The sequence below is a fragment of the Diceros bicornis genome, chromosome 39, assembly GCF_020826845.1.
Source record: "Diceros bicornis minor isolate mBicDic1 chromosome 39, mDicBic1.mat.cur, whole genome shotgun sequence".
In the NCBI taxonomy this organism is placed as follows: domain Eukaryota; kingdom Metazoa; phylum Chordata; class Mammalia; order Perissodactyla; family Rhinocerotidae; genus Diceros; species Diceros bicornis.
The window spans coordinates 7,428,748-7,452,895 of NC_080778.1; the positions used below are offsets into that span (position 1 = coordinate 7,428,748).

Below are 24,148 nucleotides of genomic sequence, written 5' to 3' on the forward strand. Positions count from 1 at the left end.
TGCCAGGCTCTGAGGCGAGAATGTTCTTGGCCCATTTGTGGGACAGGGACGAGGCCAGCGTAGCTAGAACATGGAGGGGCTGGAACACCATGAGGAAGTGGGAGAGTGTCAGAGACGAGGTCAGGAGTAGCCAGGGGCCACCTAGAGCATGTAGCATGTCAGCCACAGTGAGACGTGGAAGTCACTCTCAGCCATGGGAGGTGGGAAGTCATTGAGGGTTGAGAGTAGCTCAGTGATCCGATGGGATTTGTGGTTGAAGGGTCATGGAGTTCCATGCAGAGCATCCCCACGGGGAGGTAGTAAGTAGGCAAGCTGGCGATGGGACCGGAGCAGGCGGAAGGAGTCAGGACATGATCGGGTATGGGGTCTATTTTGATGGTTTTGCAGACAGGATTTGTAAGGGGTCGGATGTGGGATCTGAGAAAAAGACAGAGTCAGGAATGATTCTGGGATTTTGAGCTGAGTAAGTGGTGAAGTGAATTCCTGGAGCAGGCTAGGGTGGGAAAAGGAGATCGGAGAGTGGAGGGAACCAGGGGTCTGGTTCATATATACGGTTTCATAAGCCTGTAGACATCCAAGTGGAATGTTCAGTGGGAATTAGGGATGTTGAGATTAAATTTGAGAATCAGGTGTATAGATGGCATCTGAAGCTATGGGGCTGGATGAGATGACCAAGGGCGTTGGTGGAGATAGAGAGGGAAGAGCCTGAGGCCCAAGCCCTGGGCCCCTGCAATATTTAGAGGTTAGGAGGAGAAGAAGGATCCAGCAAAGGAGATAACAAGGAGCTTCGAGTCTGAGCATCAGTGAATCTCCCCAGGCAACAGGCTTATCCTTTAATGGAATTCATCCCACTCTCCCTGGGGCCATTGTTGCTAAGCAGGTACACAGCACATTCTCTCTTCTTCTCTTAGTGGAAGTACTGCCATTTCTTTGTGGGTGAACTTCTGTTCACCTTCGAATAAAAGAGTTCCGAATCTGGTATCCGCTGGTACATAGATGGGGATTAGAACATCTGAAAATGCCCTGAAATTATCGTCTAGATACTGTGTGCACTGTGCACTTATCTGAGTAGAGGAGGCGTAGCTTCTAACAGATTCTTAAGGCAAGACTAGGGGACATTTCTCAATACTTTCTAAATAAAAAAGAAACTGAAGTCATAAATTTTTAGACCTATCAAGCACAGGAAGAGAGCAAATCTTTTCACTCAGATTTAAACTTACAGAAATTTGGCAAAGTAAAAGTGAATAAAGAATCCAAGCACCTTAAAAATACTCCCACTGGGGATAGCAAAAATCAACTCCTGAAACAGAGGATGCAAATGAGCCAGTGTGCCAAGAGCACGTTCTACCACATACCTGTCTACACGATTAACCAGTGATAGGAGAACTGGTTAATTGCCAAATGACTTGTATGAAGAAGCAGGCTACATCAGTAGTGAGATCTCAGTTGGATAACCCTGTGTGAGCAAAAATACAGAATCATTGCTTCCTGAGGAGACCACGCTAAGCGATCTTATGGACTTTATAGCCACTACATTCCGCTTTAGTATCATCGTCAGCGCTTGAACTGCAGACCAAACCATTGTCAGTTGGGATTTCTCAGAAACAAAGCCTAACTTGTGTTTTGGATCTCCATTCAGCTTGTACACACTCACACATTTAAGACTGCAAAAGAGACAAAGACGACGCAGAATATTTTTAGAATCAGATTCAACATCGATATCTATTTTCCTGTTGGAAAGTGCTCTTGATGAAGCCAAGTACACTCGTATTATTATTTTTTCCACTGCAGAGCAGAGAGGACGCTGACAGTTTCTTTTATATTAAAAGATCATGATTACGAATAATCATGGTAGAGTGAGGAGTGGGACCCGTTTCAGGATGGCCTTTCCCTCTTAGAACACAGGTGGGCTTCACCTCTGCGCATTATCAGAGCCAAGAAATGTTGAGTCTGGTGAACAAAGAGTAACCAGAAAGTTAATTCACTGCAAATATCTTAGTTTAGAAGAAATAAGGTTGGTTGAGCCATGTGGTGCAGAGATTCTTCTGGGTCCCGAATATTTAAATATGGGCATGAATTGTCTTGGTATGAATGGGAAGTTGGTCTTTTTAGTTTAGATCTGGAAGTATCCCATTTTGGACAAACTTTGGTTAACTAGTGAATTTCTAGAAAACGGACGCTTTCATGGAGAGGAATTGTTTAAAAAAACTTTGAGATTTTCTGACTCCGTTTAAAATTCTATCAGAGAGTAGAAATTTATGTTTAGGAAAATGTTCATGGAATATTTTCTCAGGTATATTATTTCATTAAAATAACATGAGTCTCTCAGCTTCCTAGCCTCTGCTTGCAAAGGGCTAGAGATATACATCTCAAAACAGCCAAAAGAAGTAAGAGATTCAGTGGGTATTGAAATAGACTTAACATTACTTCGTTTTAGCTTCTTAAATTACAGTGCTCTAAGAGGTCCCTCAACCTACACTGAAACGTCTCTAGAGATCTCATGTAAGTAAACCCCAGAAGGACTTAAGGCTTTCTTTGTTTAAGAAATCTTCAGTTTTGAAAATCACATCCTTCAAGCATGCAACCATTTCACAAAATTTTTGAACTTTATATTGCTGCCTGACATTTTGCAGACATAGTTGGGCCGTTAAAATTATGTGCTGTTCTTCCAGTGTGATGGGAAGGGGAAGGGCAGATGAGAGGGTGCCCACCGAGGTGACTTCTGGGAGGGCGGGTGGGCTTGTGAAAGCCCTGGAGTCTTTCTCACCAGGTCCCGTGTTATAACCAAGACCCATAAATATGAGGGGCCAGAGACCACCCCCTGGCCCATGGGGACCTCATTAGACATGGTTAGGCCCTCGCTGTGCTCATGGACTGAGCATCTACTCTGTTCCAGGCACTAGGCTAGTGGCTTTCACAGGAGAATCCCCAAGGCTCGCATTTATCCAGCTGGGATCCCTGCTGAGCCTTTTACTCACGTGCCTTCATCATATTATGCTTGTAACCTGCAAAGTGGACATAACCAAGCCCTTTCTGGGATGAGGGATTTGAGTTCTTAGAGAGTTTTGATAACTTGCCCAAGGTCAAGGCAGCTACTCAGGGGAAAGAGACTTCACACCCAGTTCTGCTGGTTCTCATCCTGTGCTCTAGCCACTGTGCCCCTGCCTCCACCATTTGGTCCTTGCAGTGACCCTGGGAAGCAGAGACCGTTACAGGTGAGGAAACTGAGTAAGTGACTTGCTCTGGGCTCTAAAGCTCCTGAGTAACAGGCTCAGACTTCCCACCCAGATCCTGACTCTTCTGTCCAGGGCTTTACCTACTGCTTCCCTCCACCAACCGTGACACCTGGATGGCGTCTTCCAGTAAACATAGCACAGTCATAAACAGACAGACAAAAACCCTTGCCTCCTGCACCAGTGCTCAATATTTCCCACTTTTCATCACTGCATTCCCTTAGATCTCTCAGAGAGGAAATTTCAATGTAAAAATGTAGCAGGTGAAAGAAGCTGCTGGCTCACTCACAGGTCTGAAACCTGACGACATTTCCCCCGTCTCTTTTGAGTTAATCAGAAATTATTTGGGAGACGTGGAAGACGACACACCTGGGGTAGAGATGAAAAAGCAGACCATTCCTATTTCTATACTAGTAAAACAACATATTTTAAAAAAAAGTCTCCAGAGAACATGGTGCTATCTATGTAGTTACTTTGGTTTTCTGTAAAATTATCTCCTTATAACAAAGAACTCACCATTGCCTTGTAGGAAGCCATATTGTCTGAAGATTTTCCAAATATATATTGCTTTGCTGGGGTAGAAACTAGTCATTATTCATATGTTACTCTCTTTGAAATAAAAGGCCAATGGGTATGAGAAATGATACTAGGTGCCTCACACAGAACACCTCAATCCTTACAACATATCCTCACAACGTTCCACTTTACAGCTGCAGAAACCTCAGGCTCAGAGAGGTTAAATAACTTGCCCAAGGCAGCACAGCTAATAAGTGACAGAGTTGGGAAATGAGCCTTGAGGCTTTAATTCCAATCCAAAGTTGGGGCTCTTGGCTCCATGGCGGGTCTTCTAGCTCCTACACCAGGCAGTTTTCAGGAGCATGATGTAGAACGAGAGGCCAGGCCTGTGGCTCTGAGAGGCAGGCTTGCTTCTGTGAGTCCGAACAGAGCCATGTAGGAAATTCCAGTAGGACCTTTCAAAGGCACCAGGAAGCCATCATCTTTCTAACTAACAGTGTCATGGACTTTGGTTTCTTTTCGATCACATCACCGATGCCAGGACAACAGCTGATGCGTGCAATTGAACACCAGAGTTTGGAGAAAAACCTGCCTTAACCTGTCAATGTCTGCTTCTAGCTATGTCTTTTCAAAATATTGCACATGAAAGCCAATTTGCCTTACCGGGTCACGCATCTCCATTTATCCTAAAAAATACTTACAGATACTAGGTGGGAGCCACTTAGATGCTAGATTTCACATGCTGAGCCAGTCATCAAGAAAGATGAATAATGAGCCAGTTTTCAAATTCGGTGTTTGCCTTTGGAAACTTGTGTCTCAAGTAATTAGTGACAATAATCTCGGGACTGACACTTGGTGTGTGGTGGAACACATCTCATTTCTTCACTTTTGTGCAGAAACTGCACTTTGCTGCAAAATGAGATACTTTGGGCTCTGCATTTCTGGGCAGGTATGGCATTTCTCAGGTGTGTGAAGTCGGTGTTCCATCTTTATGAATCTTTCTGGGCTGAGTTTCAAACGCCCCGAGCTCACGGCCCAGTGTGCCTGAAAAGCCATTGTCAGGACGGATTGTCTTACAGTGGGTCTTCTCTTGGGGCACCTTTTTTCTTTCTCAGTTGAAAAAAGAAGTGCACATTTTGTCTTTTTTTTTTCGGGTCTCAATAAAATTCTAAAATACTGCCATCAGACCCACAGAGAACTCATCCCGCTAGTGGGAGGAGGCAGAGGAAAGAATTGCCAAGGAAAATAATTTGATTTGTTTCTAGGCGTAATCATTAAGATGCATGTCATTTTTAAAAATATTAAGACCCCTCACCAAACAGCTGGATAACATTTTGTCATAACACACCGGGTCCTGAGATGTGGTGTGTCATAATATGGAGGGACAGAGATTCAATCTAGCATTTTTTAAATCATGTTCGCTGTGTTACACTTCACACCTAACCCTGCACCCCACTCTTCTTCCAGTCTTCCCCTACCCCTGCCCCACCCAAAGGTGAACTGGAAGGTCCCCGTGAGCCCACATCACTAGTGGGCTAGAAGCATCGATTACGGTTATAGCCGAGGTTCCTAATGGACTGCAACACTGTCCTTCTGCAATTGGAGTATAGATTCCCCAGTTTCATTGACTGTCACGGCACACTGTTGGGCCCGCTGCGAGATAGGTGCTGCTGAACTGGTGTTTCTCATCCATGACAAACACCTATTAAGCAGTCAGCATCAACTCTTCCCTTACAACCTCTGACATCACCCTCCGGGCAGGCAGACACAGAACAGCAATTGCTGAATTGCGTATGAAAATTATAGTTTTATTGTCTATACAACTGAAGGTTTAACTCGGACTCCTGCTTCTGTGTGAGCTGTATAAAGAAGCAATTCTTCTCTTAGAACAAATAAGCACAGTACACTATTGTAATCTAAGAAACAGGCACTATTTATGTATTGGAAAGCCTTGCTCTCAATAGGGCTAACAGTCCCATGGCCCACAAGCCACTATTTTAGCAGCTGTAGAAAAGAAAGCTGTCGAAGTCATAAATAATGAGATGCTGAAAGCAGCAGGGACAGATGATCAGAACACTGAGGGAAGCCTTCCTCTGCTCCCAGCTGTTCCCACCGTTAGTTTAGCAAGCACGACTCATAGGTGGGGACCATGTACTTAATGTTGATGAAGGCATCTTCTCCTCCGTAGCGCTCAAAGGCTTCCAGCGTCTCCTGGATCAGGTCTCCGATGTTCTCCCTCTTCTGCTGGCTGTAGTCGATGCCGTCTCCGGAGTTCACTGGTTCATGCAAACACAAAGAGGCCCGTTATTTCTTTGCAGTTTCCCGAAAGGTCCTACACGTCAGTCTAGGCATTTTCTCTGAATGCTTGTTAGGAGACACAAGCATTTAACATTTTTATGTGATCTTGCAGAGTATATGAAAGTACAAAATCCCAAATCGGAGCTGATGGAAATTAATCTAAACTAAAGAAATAACAGATTAATCAATCAAAAGTGAGGTAATCATGGTTACAGTACAGATCACAACTCAGGGAATCTCTTTCTCAAATCTGACAACTACATAAAGAGTGTTCTCTTGGACCTTGAGTCCTTCAAAATCCTAACCCGGCATACTCAGAAGGAATGGTCTATTATCAGATTAGGGTGTTGGCCCTTGGTAATTTAAAATTGATATACTTCCGAATGAGAGACTCAGGCCATACCCGTGTCTTTGTTGCTTTTGTATATATGGTGAACTCTTTCTCCTGTAAGTATCACTAATCCAAGTGTTGAGTTATCTGAAATTATTTCCATCCCTGGGATGCAGGTGGGCTAGGAGGAAACTGCCTTTCCTGCTGTGGCTGCTCCTGATTGATCAATGAACGTTTGGATGATAGCTATTAGTTATGGTTTCACAGGGAATTTGTGCCACTGCTAGTTTTGGAGTCTCTCTGAGTCCAGACAGATGGTCAGCCCCAGTGGGGTACCTGGAGGACCCAACTGAGGACTGGCCTGACAGAGCCTAGAAGTGACCACTGCAGCTGCCTCTCAGACCCTGTGAGGGAAGGAATTCTTACGTTGGCTTTTGGTGGCCTTGGGAACCTAGGTCTGAGGTAGTAGTACACCACTCCACAGCAAACTCAGTCTCAAATCATTTGGATAAGAAATATCTGATTGCACCCAACCTGTGAGATGTTGGAGGAATTACCCAAGTGCACGGGAGTCTGACAAAAATGGGAGACCCTTTGCTTCAACCCAGAGTATATAAATTCCATGATTTTTTCTCTAATGATAGTCATTACATACATTCAGGTTGCAGTTCACTCTCAGATTTCCAAGGGCTTCAACAATATTTTTTCTCCCAGGAAGTGAGTTGTTATTTTGCTTCTGCTGACATTGCCCCTGTCTTATCTATAATGAAAGTCAAGTGTAACAGGGTGGGCTGAGAGGGTCCAAGAGGGTGAGGAGGAGAGCTCAGGCCATGGGATACTACAGGCTGCAACTTGAAAGTGTGCACTTTACCAGATAAAGTATTTATTTTATTCATATTTCAAATACAGCTCCAAAATGTTTATCTTGCTTGAATGTGAATATAATAGAGGGGAAAATGGTATTTCATATCTTTTTTCCCCAGTTATTTTGGACATTTTAAAAAAGACTGAGTAATGGTTTAGATCAGTAATGAAAGTAACAATTGCAATCGCACACAGCATAGATAAGCAGTTTTTTGCTTGATTTTTCTAGAAACTTATTAGAGAAATGTCACTCTTCTATAACATAGAGAAAAGGAATTGCTCTTCTGATTAGTTTCTTTTGGGGGGGGTGAGGCAGGCAGAAATATTACTAATTTTCAGAAAGAGAAAAAGATGATGACTGATACAGCTATAGTGCATATCAATTTTTCATAAAAATGAACTTAAAATGGTTCACAAAGCCATCATAATTAGGTGTTTTTTTCCTTCCTCATGGTAGAAGCCTTTTTACTATTACCTGGAAAGCTGGATTCACATCAAAGTTTGATTTACAGAGTAATTGATTGTCTAAAATATCCATATGTGATAGCTATAGAGAATAAACAAGAAATAAGATGTTTGAACAAAAGGATTCTTGTCCTATTGTTTTTGAGCAAAAGAGAAACTTTTTAAAAACAAAAATGTAGACAAACACACTTAAAGTAAATAGGCATTTTTTTCTTTTTAGAGATGTATAGGGTGGTCTGAGGAGAAAGTCGATACAGTCAGGATTGTCCACTAGGGAGGACAACGTGGTATCAGTCCACTTCCATCCACTGGGGGAACTTTCCAACAGGAGAAGGTCTTTGGGTGGAATTAAGAGAGAAGAGGGAGGAAGCTTGTGTGTATGTGTGTGGGGGTGGGTTGCCGGGGGGCGGGTTGATATTTGTTACAGGTATAAAGAAAAGATGTTAAGGAAGAAAGTCCAAAAGACGGCAGGACAAAAGCAACAAAGGAGTCACGAGAAGGGGCAGGAGGGACAAGGAGAGATAACGTGTGTGACAAGGGAGTTGGATAATGGAGAACGTATCTGTTAGGAACAACTTCAGCTTCCCAGGATTCCCATCGGAGGGGTGAAGAATGTCCAGCGAGAGTCGTTGGCTGATCTTTGTGTGCCTCCTCCCCCAGATGACATTCCTGATTCCTCCTGGTCGTGAAAGAGGTGGATTTAGGGAGAAGGCGGCGTGACCTATGTTTGCATGGGACAGCCAAGCCCACGGCACAAACCCCCTGGAGGGCACATGGGAAATAGAATTGGTGATGGTGTTGAGTTGTGACAGCCTCGATCCAGTTCCTTATGGACAAAGATACGTAAATTAATCACTAATAAATGGTGCCTTTTGTTGGCATATTAGTCAAAAGGTCAAGAACTGAACAGATCACGGGACAGACATATTTTCCTGATGGAGGCAGAGGGGGTTTGGAAAGTCTGCACACAATGGAAAGCTTAACACACCCTGTTTTTTCCGCTGCCTTCCAGAATGCTACAATGACAAGCAACACTTTATTTCAATAATAACCTATTCTTACTTTTTAAAAAATATTTAACTGTAGGAGTAAGTAAATTATGTAGCTTTTTTGTTTCTCAACAGTGTATAAACCCAAATGATAAAAAGAACAGAGCAGAATAGAAGTTGCTTATTCAAAAAGTGAGTTGGAGTTGGAATATTTTGTGGTTGCAGAATGTGTATCACTGGGGCAGAAAAAAAAGACCAAAAAAGGCACACGTCCCTTATTTTGCATGCTGTAATGATGACAGGGCACAGTTTAGTGTCAGGCCACGTTGAGAGGCAGGTGAGCAATGTGGTCTCTATTTCAAAACTGCTTTATTGTCAGTTTCTTTGAGAATCTGAACTTGAGGTGGTTAGCTTGAGCTTATCATTTTAAATACACATGACGCTGTTGGAAAATATGCTCATGAAAATAAGGTGCTTTAAAATAAAGCCAGATGGTGATTTACAATTGTCAATTCTGATTAGGAATATGACATTTCAATTTAGGAAGCTGGGAGTCTGTTTCATATCCAGCAGCTGGAAAGATACATTGATGATGGAAAAGATATGTTTTATTTATAACCAAACAAATAGGACTATAACAAAGGTTTAAACCAGACTTTGCTTTTCTAAAGGGATAATATGCAAGCAGAGAAGAAGAGATTTAGTTTCTCAGAGATTCTTGCATGCAGAATGCATGCAAATACTGCTTGAAAGTTGTTCTTGGTTAGGAATGATTTTAAGTGCATCTATGATTCTGACTGTCGAAATTGTTTTTGGTTATGTAGGCAATATGTTTACACATACACATACTCTTTTTCTTTCTAATCCTTTTTAAACTATCCTAACCTGGATGCTTTCTCTTTCTAGAGGCCATTTGGTTTGAAGCAGGAAGTGTGTATATCCCAGTTTCGCCTTTGGCAATGGAATTTTCCCAGTGCATGAACTCAGCTTGTGACTGTGAAGTGACTACCATAACACCGCGTCACCAAGGGCCACCACAAAGGGAGGTTGCATGAGACACATTTACATTTCACACAGATATCTGCTATGCAGTGGACATGGACCAGCAGCGGACATGTATCATGTAGGATTTTGATGAAATATTGTCTTAACACATTTGCAATTTCTAGACTGTGTAGAAGCTTTATTCTTTCCCTTTCTTTAGTTACTACTATTACAAGAAAAAAGAAGAAAATCAAAAGCAAAGTCAGAAATAAGGACAACTTTGGTGGCCAAAGCAAGGTCTTCCCAAGTTGGTGCTGAGGTTGGCGTTGACAGCATTGCTTTGCCATATTGAAGAGCAACTTTGCTGGTGGCACCAATAGCAGTTATTATGACACGATGCTCACTGTGTAGACTGAGCACTCCACTAGGCACTGCAGGGTAATGCAATATGGAAAATAAGGCTTTTGCCTTTGGGAGCTTGTCATCAAGTTGTGGAAGCCTAACTCGCCATCCTCCTGTAGGATACAATCATCACGTACACTTGCCATGGAAATAAGTCCGGGCTCGTGCACCCTGACCTCACGGAGCCTCAGTGCAGTAGGCGTCTCCCTTGCTGCTTGGGTCGCCACTGGAATCTGCGTCCTGAGAGAACTCTTATCCATGTCAGACACACGAGTCATCTTATCTTAGAGACAGGAAGAGCGGTACAAGAATGTATGGATGGCCATGAGGAGACTCAGGAGAGTTCAATTCAAATTTGGGTTTTTCTGACACTCATGTTTTGGCAAACACTCTTAAATGTTAAATGTGTAGATGTTCTTATGTGAACAGTAATATACAAAGGAGTTATTTGGAAATGAAAGACTTATTTAAGGCATTGGAAATACAAAACACATAAATGCTTTCTTCGGGTTGCTTCTTCAATATACTTGAAGTATTATTCATTTGGTACCAACAGATGAAATAATTTGTGAAATCTACCTGTACTTTGATGACTAATAAAACAAATAGGCACGATTTCAGGAAAAGACATGCTTCCGTCAGTTTTGCACATCTCCTAGCTGAAGCAGCAGCGTTGCCCCCTAAGAGGGACGAGCAGGATCATGCAATGGAGAGGTGGTGGGTCAACAGGAAGGAAAGCGCCTGTGCCCACCTCCACCTGTTGTCCTGAAATTGCTCATGACTTGGGGGCTTCTAGAAGCCAAGGAATTAAACATTCTTAAAGAAAACACTAGCTTGGGAAACTCAGAAACCACCTGAGTGAATCAGGAAATGATAAGGGATGACTCAAATGATGTCCAGACTATCGTTACCCGTCTTTCTTCAAACTAAATTCTAACCTTTGGAAGCTCCCATTTTATGATGTAACTGGCTGTGCTCAACACCAACAATGGTTCATGTTACCCCTTAAGTGTACAATAGCACTTTAAATAACTGTAGAAATTTGCAAATACCACAGACAAATAAAAAGATGATTAACCTGATGGAACAACATTCCCTGTAGCCTTTGGCAGCACCAGACAGTGAGCCAAGCAGACCTATTCTCTCAGCGCACCTAAGGCTAAATTACAGTCATAAAACCAAGGCTTTGAAATAAATTACTGCTGACGCATCATGGTTTGGCTACACCCTCCCTTGGTCTACCGCTGTTTCTCTGGCCATTTGTGTGTGTAGTCTGGTGTGTTGTCATGTGTGACCATTTTGCATACACGGTATTTGAACATGAATCCAGGCCAAGTCCAGCCCGAAGCTTTTCTCAGTGTGAGAGCACCCATTGATAGAAAGCGACTTGCAGAGAGCACATTTGTCACACCGTGTCACCAGGGGAAATGGCTGGTGAGCTCCGCGTGCAGCAAGAACTCTGGTCCTATAGTGCGTGCCCACTGGGGCTGGACAGTCTCCCTGAAGCAACACTGAGTGGAATTAAAAAAAAAAATGGTAACGGAAGAAGGCAAATCTCTTCTTTCTGGATCAGAAAAGGCTTTTGTTTGGGTTTCTCAAATGCTGAACTAAAACATTTCAAGAGCTCTAGAGCCCAACTGAAAGGCGTTTTACCTGTCGAGACCTGTAACCTTTGACAGCATCGGCACAGCCAAAGCTGCATTCCTTCCAATTGGTTGTCAGTGATGTCATGGCTGTGGAGAAGGAAATCAAGCCCTTGGGTCCTGGGTTCAGGTCTTGGCAGGTATGTGCAGGTGGAACCTACTGCAAGTATTATTGTTATATAAAAGTTGTTTCCTGATGACATTATACCATCACAGATTTTCTGTTGGACAATTCAGAACAAATTTCCCCTTTGGGTTTAGGGGATTTAGCAGTTATAAAATTGAAATGACCCAAACAGCAATTCCTCGTTTGCACTTACTGGTATTTAAGCAGAAATGTGAGTTTTATTCCCTAACATTTTCCAAAAGAGATTTATTAAAGAGATAACATCATTAAAAAAGATGTCATTAAAAAGATAACTGATCGTATTTATGAGTTTAGAAAGGGCTGCTCTTGAGTTTTTTTCTTTTTAATTTGACTTAAGAAAGGGAGAAAAGAGAGACATGGATATATTTCATCTTTTAAGAAAATTTCAATTTCAAGACCTCGATTAAATTGTCAACATTAGTTTTGCTGGAAATATGTTTATTTGGGGTTAGCTTGGACTCAATTTACTTTATAGAAATAGCGTTACCTATTTTGGAATAAAAGGGCTTTCTCCCATAAAGTTTGGAAAATTACAGTAGAAACAATGGTGAATTTCAGTCTGATCCTTTTTGGAGATGAGGGAATGGAGGAGAAGGGGAAAAGAGGAAGAAAACCTAGAATCCAAGTCACTTTTCTACATTAAGAGAAGGAGCCTTCTGGGGTGATGTTTTGAGAGTATCTGCTTTTAGAATCCTAAACAAATGCTTCTTTCATTTTCTTTTCTAGCTTTGCTATGGTACTGTGAGGGGACTGATCTTTTTTTTTCCTCAGCCATAACATATGTCACCCCATTCGGAATTCCGGGTGTTCCTCTTTTTGGCCCAAGCTTAGCCACTGCTTCCAGGGCTGACTTCATCTTCTCTTGGAAAGTGATGGTTTTCAACATACCCTTAAGTATGACTATACAAAGGATATTTCCAAAGCCTTGGTTCATGGGGGGTGTGAATCAAAGTTGAGATGGTTTTGCAACCAAAAACTTATAATAGCCACAGCATCTGGCATGCTAGAGATGCCCAAGGGCTTAAATACTTCACATCTTCTCAGATCTTGTTGACATTAATGAAATTCACAAGATTTCTTTCCTGTGAAGATAAAAGCTTTGAAGCGGGATCTTGATTCCCAGCTGGATGTCTCTCTCTCTTCCTCTCTTTTTGACACTGGAGCTGGGTGACTAAAGCAGGAGGCTACTAAGCCATCATGGTTCCAAAAGCTCAAGGAAAGGTTTTCATCTTCTGAATGGGGGCGCTTGTCACTCGTAAAACTGAAGCTATCATTCATTTTGGCCCAATTGTCAATGAAATATTTAAATTTTCCTCAGACAGTGAAAAATTCTAAACAATTGCCATTTTCCAACTGCAAACTAGATTTATTTCTCTAGGAGATTAACAATGATAACATTGGCGTATACTGGTATTGTGGGAAAAACATTGGACTTCAAGGCATATAACTTGCGATATAATTTTTTAATAACTTAGTAGCTGCAATGTTCAATAACTTACTAGATGTTTAACTATGGACAGGTTACTTAATTTCCCTGAATCTCAGTTACCTCCCCTGTACGAAGAAGGGATGAAATTTGGGTGATCTCTGTTTTCTACCCATCCTAACATTACATTTTATAATATCACAACATAACTTTGGAATACACTTTTGGAAGTGATGGTTATTCAATGGATGCATTGTATTGCAACTGAAAAGATGATCATAAAGCAACTGTAGAATTCTTCAAAGTAAGACACAAATCTCATAAGCACCAAATTTGGTTTTCAAATCAAATTCTAAGAAAACCCAAAAGACCAATGTTTATATAATCAGTTCCAGTTAAGAAAGAGATCACTGGGGCCGGCCCGGTGGCGCAAGCGGTTGGGTGCGCGCGCTCCGCTGCGGCGGCCCAGGGTTCGCTGGTTCGGATCCCGGGCGCGCACCGACGCACTGCTTGGTAAGCCATGCTGTGGCGGCGTCCCATGTAAAGTGGAGGAAGATGGGCACGGATGTTAGCCCAGGGCCGTCTTCCTCAGCAAAAAAAAAGAGGAGGATTGGCGGATGTTAGCTCAGGGCTGATCTCCTCACAAAAAAAAAAAAAAAAAAAAAAAAAAGAAAGAGATCACTGTCAAACACTCAAATTGCTTGTTGACACACTACCAAAAGTTATTCCATTCTGCTATTTCAATAAGTCTACCTAGAGTTTGATTTCTTAGAATAAAGATCAAATGTATGGGTTTATTTCTTTATATTCAGTGGACAGTGATTTGGTCAAGACTACAAGGCAAGTTAGGTTCATCTCTGATTCATGACTATTTTGACCTGAAGTTTATACTGAGAAAAATAGGTGCATCCACCAATTTATCCCTCTATTGGATAATCATAACAATAGATTCAGTTGCCGTTGAATTAAGCTGAATTCCAGCTTGTGAAGTGAAAGTGTATCTCTTTTCTTTTTGGCCAGCATGATTCAATGAGCAGACTGTGTCTAAAAAGGAGCAGAGAGTTCTAAGTCCAGCTCTCTGTCCTAAATCTATTCCCTGCTGGCTTGTCTCACAGTGGCGCAATAATAACAACAATAATAATACTAACATAACGTCATTTAAAACTAAGAATAGCTCTATGAGCTAAATACTATTATTGGCTCCCCTGCAGAGGAGCAAATTGAGGTTTAGAAAGGTGAAATAACTTAGTAAAGTGACATAAGCAGTACGTGATACTGGGATACTAAAAAAAGAAATTGTGGTAAGTGTCTGCTGGAGGGCAACAAGAAGGATGATGGGAAGATCCAGAAAGAGAGGTCTAAGCATCCTATGTCAACACAGAGAGTGTGCAAGGGGACAGAAACTTTGCCTTTCTAACTATAGAAGAACTTTAATCCCATAGAGAAGAGAATGCCATTGGGAGAGAGGGTCTAGGTGAATAAATGTGAAGGAGATACTCTGCTTACTACAACCAATCAATGCATGTTTTACAGGGCACCAACTGCTCATCTTAGCTTCATTTTTATGATACGGACTATTATGCTATCTTTACTTCATTACAAGTCCTTGAAATAATGACATCCTTTACAGAGGTATGTGCAGGAAGACAAAAATCAAGGCTGACTGATTTCAAGGACTTTTTTTCAGTGCCATACAATACGTGAGGAATATGGGGAAATTCGAGGATTAATTTCACATTCCATCCCTCCCATCTTTATGAGCATTTATGATTGATTTCTAGATCTGGTATTAGTTACATGATCTTACAGATGAGGAAATTATAGGGTTTTAATGTACGCAAGATAGAAAAGCAGTCAGAGAGCCACCGTCCAGGGTGTCATTGCTACTTGTGGAGGGACACCTGGTACAGTCAGACCAGAGGCGCTGGGAAAAACCTTTAACGGCAGGATAGTAGGAAGAGGGTGAGAAGGCAAATAGTAGGAATCTTGTAGATATCTGAATGGACTTTCTATATCCTTAAAAAAAAAAAGCCAAGTTCAAGCCACAGATGTGGGCAAGCTTATGAATCAAAGTTCAAGGTTCCTATCCTCCATGAAGAGGATGGAGTTTCTAGTGTTCCTTCAGGAGATTGTTTCTTATGATTCCTGAATAGTACTTGATGGAATCTAATGCTGTGTGGAGGCCCTCAAATGGCCCCCATGAGGTAAGTGTTGACTTTATTGGTAGCACAAGCCCAGAGTCTGGGCTCTGAGGATTAGTGTCATCTTTGAATTCTCCTTCACTTTATCCGGTTTGCTATTTTGTGTAGTGCGTGGTGGGTCTGTCTGATAAACTCAGACCTAGGGCTACGTCTCTAGCCCACCCTGGGCTGTAGCTAATAGTCGATTTGGTCTTTCCATCTTCAAGCTCTCCTCTTCCTAATTTATCTTACAGATTAATTTTCCTAATCACGTTCTCTCCTGATTATGCCCAACATCTCCACGTTGTATGATGGATCCAATTCAGATTCCCCACCATCTGGGCCCTCTGGATCTGCTCTGCCTTGTGAAGCCAATCTGATATTTTGCTCCTTCCCCACAAGATCTTCTGCTCCACTCAGACTGGATTTCCTACTAACCCCAACGTGTGTGATTTCCATTCAGGTCTTTAAAATTCCCCATTGGAACATGCTCCCCCGTCCCTCCTGGTAAGTTCAAGCTTACCTTTTTTCAAGGCTAGTTTTGGCTTTACTTTCTCTGTGAAGGTGACTCCACAATCATCTTTCCTTCTTTTGAATTCCTAGAGCAACGGTCAGTCATCCCTCCCCTCCCTGGTTATATGCCATTCTAGAACCTTTAGGAAGTAGTTTATGTTTAGTTAGTTTTCCTATAGTTTACCACCTCTTGAAGGACAGGATCACACTATTTATATTGTAAACCCGGCTCATTGGCATCAGATACAAACTGAACACTTGTAAAAGTGATGAATGAATGAATCAATTACTACTTTGTGGGTTTACTGAATCCAGATACGATATAAGCAAATTCAGTTCTAAATAAATTGTATGTTAAATGTAGTGCTCACAATTTGCCTAATTCCTATTCTTTATTTACTATTTACATATTTCTGAGTTCTTATTCATCGAATAGTGTTTATGTGAATTTGGAAAAGCTTGATCAGATGAGTTTAAGTACATGGATAGTTAGCATCATCCCTTTTCCAAAGTCCTCCTTGATTTAAAGTGGGGTTTACCTGGATCACTCTTAAATTTGAGAAGGAAAAACTTCCATTTTTCCAAAATGAAAAATCAGATTACCCCATTCACTTTATTAGCAGCCTCCAAGATGAAGAAAATGCTGAATTTTGATAATGTTTCCATTTAATATCCAAATTTTGTTTGATATAATTTCTTATATAGCTACATGGTACCTTTCAGTCAGCTCAAGAAATAGCCAAATAAATGATTTTAATTAAATGGTTTTAATTGAAAAGGAAATATTGATTGCTGCTTTCAGCAGTGATGCAACCCTACTGGAAATAATTTTAGTAATTTAGACCGATGCTGAAAACTTTTTAAAATGAGCCAAAATGACAGCTGTTATCATAGTTTTCCATTTCCAGGAAACAGTAACCATAAAACCCATTTTCGGCTCTAATTTTTTTAAAAAATATTTGAGGCACAAAAATGAAAAAGAAATCTCAGATTTCTAACAAGCATTGTCAGCTAGTGGAGTAAACTATGGGGAGATATATTTCTCAAATTATCTTTGGTAGAACTTGCATCAATGTAACGACCTCAGAACTCAGAAGCCTTTGTGTGTCCACACTGGTGTTCGCCATCATAACAGTTTGGTTAAATCATTTTAGATGAAAGCCTGCACAGTGCGGCACAGAGCCACAAAGTAAAAGACCTTCATGGCCTTGATGTACTCTTTGTTCTCTTGCAGAAAATAATAGATAAACTCACTAATGGTGCTTACAATGAAAGACCACATTATACCATTTCTGTAGATCAGATGTTTCCCTGATTATCTGGGATTTATCTCAGCTTGCCGAAACTACCTACTCTTTGAAAATTCTAAAATGAATTATTAGGTGCAAAATTTGAATAGATTTCAAATTAGCTGGAAATTTTACGAAGTGAGAATCTTTCTCATCAAATGGTCTCAATTAATGCAAAAATAATATATTTAATGAACAAATCAAAGCAGTCTGCTGGGCTGAACTGAGTTAACTGCTGTGAAAGTGACAGAGTTAAAACCCTCACGCCTTTTACGACTGTCTCAGTTTAAAATAACCTCACAGTATCTTTCAGAGCTCTGACTATCAACTTTTATCAGCTTCTACACTGGTGAGTTAAATGTGGCAAGAGACACCCACATGCCACCAAGCATGTTAATGCAGAACACAATCTGAAAATACTTGAGCTTGGCTAACAACATTTTCATAAATGTTCAGGGCTCTGCTAAAATATAATCAAAGTTTTGGCCACATGGTAAAAAAAAAAGAGAGGTAACTAAATTGTGGGGAAAAAAGGAAAATGTGGCCATTTAATTTGCCGGAGCAGCAAAACTGAATTTGCACAAGAATTGAAACTAAAGTTTGTTGGAAATGCTGATAGGAGAAATATGCTGACTTTTGATACTTTTGAATAAAGAATATTTATTTGCCTGAGTTACATTTTTATCTCTTAAAATTCCTCAGCTTGGTGCACACAATTGCTTTTCTCTGAATCAGGATTTGAGGAGTAGGTGAGTCCGGACAAGGCAGTGTGGAAATAAAACAATGGTGTCCCCAAGGGGCTGAGACCGTGTGGACAGGCTCTTTGAACACAGATGGCTTTGCATCCCAGCTCCCTGGGACCCTCAGCCTGTTACTGAATCTCTGATTGATACAGGTGTAATAACACCTACCTGTAAGGATAGTTGCAGGGGGAAAATGAGAGCATATATCTTACGTCTTTATGAATTAACAAGCTGTTGATAAATTTCAACAATTATTATTACTGTAGCTACTATTATGTCAGTGTCCCAGCTCCCAGGTCACAGTAGATGGCTCCTAATTTAACTCTCCTGTGGGTAGGACAGGAAGGATAGCCCACGGGACACCATGGAGTAAGCTTTTTGTTTTATCATTTATAAAACAGGTTCACTTCACAGTCTCAGAGAAGGAGCAGACCTGAGCTGCTTTACCTTCAAGTCATGCAGGAGAGCGAGTTTATTGTCACATGACTCACCGTGAACAAGGAGCCCTCATCTTTGGGATGTTCATTACTCACCTATAGTTTGCTGTTCTAGTCTGGACTAGTCCCTCAGACCCTGCTTGTGTCTCTGATTTTGTGTCTCTATTTGCAGGACTTTATAAGCAAACAATTTATGGCTTAAGCTTACACTCAATAGTTTTCCTAAGTTCCCTTTTTCTGTTGGCTGACAGGTGAAGTTGCAGTCCTGGTAAACCAACAGGAAAAGTGGATTTTGTTTTTGAATGCAAACCTGATACTTGTGTCTCAAGCCACAATAAGGTCTTTATTATGTAGCATTCCTATGGACTTAATATTTGCAAAATAATATATATTCGGGTTTCCTTATTTTGTGTTTTGAGGCACTAATTGGCTCTTAATACATGCTAATAACAATGTGTTATAATTCTCATTTTATATCAAGCAAGTAGCTGATTGAAAGAGAGAGAGAAAGAGGTATTTTAAAGAGCTGTGCTGAAGCGACAGTGAAACAGAAGGAAAAACAGAAGCAGTGTCTCCGGGGGCCCATGCCCTTTGCTTGCAGGAAGAAGACTGAGACGGGGGGGTTTAGAAAACTTGCTGCCCTGCTTCTTGTATTGTAGCTAAAATCACCCCATCATCTACCACCTTCGCTGCATGGGTTACTACTTTGGCCTCTGAGCCCAAAGAAGCCCTCTTTCCACTTCTAGACCCTTCAAAGCACGGCCCTAGGTCCCTCGGAATAGTGGTGGATCTCACGACTCCTGCCCCTGGCCAGGCTCCCAAATTTGGCATTTGTGAGTAGACTCGGAGCTCAGAGTAAATTGGGCCAATGTCCCGGCAAACAAGTCCACTTGCTGAACTTCTGACCAAGCTGGCTCCTGCTGAGTTAGGTGTGGACAATGAAAAGCCTCCAGGAGGTGGATGGGGAGACCTGGACCAAGGGCTCGTCTGATCTCTTGCTCTTACTCCAATGTCCCCTGCCAGGTGTCCACTGTCCTTCAACTATCCAGGCTTCTAAGGAAATCATTCCGCTGAGTTCCAGCCTCTTGGCACTCTCTCTGTTGAGGAATGCTGGTCCTCCACACGCCGTTATGGACAAGACCTACGTTCTCGCACTCAAAGATCGGCCATGTGGTGGTCCTTGTATCTAGGCTGTTTATATGTTTGTAGAGACCTTTGGCTCAGAGGAGCAACTCTAATGGTGGGGACTTCGGGAGTCAAGGGAGTCTGGCATAGGAAGCTTTGATGGGCAGCCAACCTTCCTAGCTTCTGGGACGACACCAAATCTGTATCCTGCTTTCTTTTCTCATACCCTGGCTGCAGGGTAGAGGGGGAGCTGGTGAGGCTGACCACACCTGACATGTCTATGGGCTTGGGCCATGGGATGGGTCCCTGCAGGAGCAGTGTAGCACCCCATGGTGGGAGAGAGCAGCTTGACACATGTGGAGCAGAGGCTCTTTGTTCCCCAGCACGGCCTGCCTGGTGCTCACGCACAATTTCCACGTGCCCAGAGCAGAGCTGTTTGCAAACTGGCTTCCCAGTTTGAGGATTCGAGGAATGAGGCAATTAATCCAAGGAGGAAATCAGGAACTAGGTTCTAATTTGAACTCAGATGTTATTGTCTAACTTCTGTGATTTCAAGAAGATCAACTGTGTAGTGTACTAGTAGCTGAGGATAGAGAGGAGAACTAGAGTGGTGAAGTAGGGAGCTCACATTCTGGTGGAAGAGGCAGATAATACACCAATAAGCCAATGAGGAAACAAGCGTATTTCAGAGAGTGAGAATGTCCAGCAAGGAAGAAAAATAGGTGAAGCGGCAGAGATGGACTGGGAGGGACCACCTGGGTGGGTGATCTGGAGCGTCTCCTGAGAACATTAGATTTCAGCTGAATTTGAATGCTGAGAAAAGCCAGCTCTGCATCAAGCAGCCTGGGAAGGAGGCACCGTGCAGAACAGCAAATGCAAAGAAAGGCCTTGAGGTGGGAACAAATTGTCATCAGAGCACAAGATTTCACCAAGTTATGACATCCATCCTTTTCAACATTGATATATACTACACATAAGTGTAATTTTTAGTCACTGTTTAGTAGCGATGGAGTTGAAGGAGTGTAAATTACTTAGCCATCCTCCTCTAGTTAAGGATATTAAGTCTACTACCAGATTTTCACAATTTTAGATAATGATGCAATAAACGTCTTTGTGCATAGTCTTTTTTTCTTTAGTTCTATTATTTCCTTAAAATAATTCTCACAAGTGAAGTTACTGCTTCAAAGAATATGAACATTTTGTATTATTGGTATATATATTGCCATATTGATTTTCGGAAAGATTATGCTGATTATAATGTTACCAGCAACACATGAGCTTATCTGTTTATCACAGAATTGGGGGCTATAATTAAAATTTTGTTTGCTAATTCAGTGTATGTAAAATGTTACTTTAAGTTTACTTTAGTTAGCATTTTTCTAATTACGAAAGACGGTCAACATTTTCCAATGCTTTTTTTTTTTTTTTGCTACATGGTTTTTTTTTCCTTATGAGAATGATTTGTTCTTATCTTTGCCTGTTTATCTATTGGTTGTTTTTATAAAAGAAACAAAGTCTCATAACATTCTGGGAAGCCAAGGAGTGAACAAGATCTCTGGAGTTAGATTTTTCTAGTGCACAAGACATCCCAGCATTCATTTCTTTTTTGAGTGCTTCAATAAGCACTATTTCAGAGGGCAGAAGGATGGCCTGAAAGAGTCGCTGTAACTTCTAAAGGTCCCCAAGGCAGTAGTGCCCTGAGATTTGAAAGAATCTGAGGGATTGTGTTAGGAAATGTGGGGGAAATCAATAAATTACTTAGAGCAATTTAATTGATTATCACCTCCAGAGGGATGAACATTTATAGTTATTAAGTTTCTAAAAAGCTTTCCTTACATCCTGTCCTCTATGACCTCATAGATCATTCTGACTCACACATTTTAGACTTTAGGCCTCGTCTGAAGACTGTGCAAACTGGCCATGATTCAGTATAGCCTGGACCAGTCCTGTTTGCCCCATGACATCAGGTGGGAGCTAAATGCCATGACCACCAACAGCAGTATCAGGCGCCCCATCGTCTCCTCCCATGGGTGGGAGGAAGATTCTGCTGTCTCCCCTCCAGAGCCTGCTGTTGTCCTCGCTGTCCCTGCCCATCTCTCACACACCTGCCCCTGTGGACCCTGGACTTGGTATACTTCTGCATGGAGTTGTTGGACTAGAGGTGGTGTCTGTGCTGTGAACTCAGTGGGGAGCTGGAGCAGGGAGGGCTCATTCCTCATGGTGCTCTGTCCCATCCACCTCTCTCCCGCTGCTCCTGGGTCTCTGCTCTGCCCCAGGCCAGCCAGGCTCTGCTGGGAAGTGAAGGGAATGGGGATAAGGGAGAAGCAAGCAGTGTCTGGCCCTTGGGAGCTTCCCCAACCTCTATGTCCACCCCTCCCCCTGCCTGAGCCATGAGCAGTGATTGCGAGTTGAGAGGAATTGCAGCTGTTGGCATGAAACCTTCTCCCTGACCTGGGGAGGCGAGAACCACCCTTCCCTGAGCTGTTGCTGTACCCTGACCCTCTCAGCCAGCTCAGATTTTATAAAAATCAATGAAAAGCCTCCCACGCACTTATCAGTTTGCTTCTTAGATCATCCTATGAAGGACCACACTCAGTTACTCGTGAGGCTAGTCACAGGCACAACCTTGAACACTGTTTGGTCCAGCCCTCATGTTTACAAGGTGCTTTAAGTCAAGACTTGGGGGGTTATCTTCAGATTGGATTAACTACAAATGAGGCCATACAGAAAATCATTGTTCTTTGGGTTTGTGTGTGAAAAGTGTTAATTTGTTAAATGTAACCATTCGTGATATACTGCAATTGATTTAACCTTGTATGGGCATTTCTACATTTTTTAATTTATGGGGAGCTTCACAAGATGAAAGTAGCCCAGACCTTCGCCTCCAGGAGCCCAAGCTGAAGGCTGGGAGGCAGAGATGGCTCGCAGGTCCTGGGAGATAAACTTTGAGGATGCAGACGGAGCTAAGCCGGAGCATTTGTTCTTATTGAAGGTTAAAAGACCAGTAGCAGTGGAAACTAAAGTCTGCTATTTATCTTCAGGCCAGCGACAGTGCAGACAGCTGCAACATGAGCCTCCTTGTAAAACCTCGCCAATAACCTTAACCATGACCTCCGGTCGGAGACGCATTTCAGTGGGTGTACTGATATCTCTTGTAGGCACAAATCAGCACCGTTGTGTTAATTTTGTTTTGAGGTCGGATGACGAACTTACATGCCCTTTTTAGTGAATAATAGGAAAAAAAAGTCTTTACATATTATTTCAACTTAACTAATGAAACAAAGCTTTGTAGTGGGAAGAAAGTTGCATATTACACTGAGAGCAAATTTTAATGTAAAAACAAACATTCAAAAGGACTGAGTTTCTAATTGGCACTGAGCTATCGCGAGGTCAGATTGATAACTGACTTGCCGTTCAATTAGTTAAGGTGAAGATATCTATTTGGATCGCTATTTCAGTGTATGGGACATTTAGTCCTGAATTATCTGAGTATTTCTTTTGCTTTTTTCATTTCCTTTTATGTAGTTACAGCCTGTTAAAGATATAATGTTATAAACTGATAAAATGCAAGCTGTTTATAGAGATCAGTGTGAAGCATTTAAAGTTATTTTTCTCATATTGAAAAGCTACTGGCAAGTCTAATTATTGCCCCATCCAAAAGACCAAGGTAAAATAAAACGCATGGACCACATCGCAGGGATGCACGAGTTAGCGTGCTGCTACAGTCATTACTTCAGGATTGAGTCTGTCAGCAAACCATTGATTAATCCTATAAAAAAACCACATAACCAAGGACCCCAAACCTTACTGATCTAAAAAGCTGATGATAAATAAAACTACTCAAAATTCTAAATTCCTTTAAGTGCTGTTGCACTTGCTTTTTGCTTGAAGGAACTAAATTGACTCACAAACCTAAGCGCTCTAAGAAGGCAAATCAGAATTTGGGGAAAGGAAAAGACTTTGGGGGTGTGTATTTCCTGCAGAACGAAGTTGGAATTCCACCCAAATGGGGTCTCAAAAGTCTTCCAATAACTCAAGGGACTGTGGTGTTCAAGGAAGGTGCTCCAGAGAAAATGGCTTGGCCGCTGGCTGCCAGAGGGGTCCGAGGAGTCGGTCTCCTGCTTCCAGGAGGTAACAGACGACAGCATCCTGCCTGCAGTTTGTTAAGAGAACTTTTGATTGAGCAGGTCAGTGCCACACAGGCCTGGAAACACATTCGGGGCTTCAGGGTACAGGGGAGAGCAAGGTGTCAAGCAACAGGCCAGGAGTTTTATTTATGTTCCTTCACTTAATCCTTAAACAATTCTGTGTGGTTGGGGATGATGATGAACGTGATGGCAAAGACACACAATGATTACCCTTCCGTCCTACCTGGTTAGTGTTGCTGTGAAGAGTAAACAAGGTTCTCTGCGTAAAGCACTTGTTATATACTAGTAAGTGCGGTATCAGTGTTTGCTATTAGTATTTGCTAGTATAATCATCATTAAAAATATCAGTATCGATGCCTCGTCACAGGGTGGTTATAAAAATTAAATGAACCAGTACTTGGCCCAAAGCATGAC

General features: G+C 41.9%; 1 protein-coding gene across 1 annotated transcript in view; it reads right to left on the minus strand.

Moving 5' to 3' along the window:
• Nucleotides 1-5,864: 5,864 nt before the first annotated feature.
• Nucleotides 5,865-24,148, minus strand: part of PACRG (parkin coregulated) — a 477,474-nt gene continuing 459,190 nt past the window's right edge. Inside the window, exon 5 of the mRNA XM_058534025.1 lies at nt 5,865-6,025. Within this exon, the coding sequence (XP_058390008.1) occupies nt 5,865-6,025 (161 nt within the window). The remainder of the gene's footprint in view (nt 6,026-24,148) is intronic.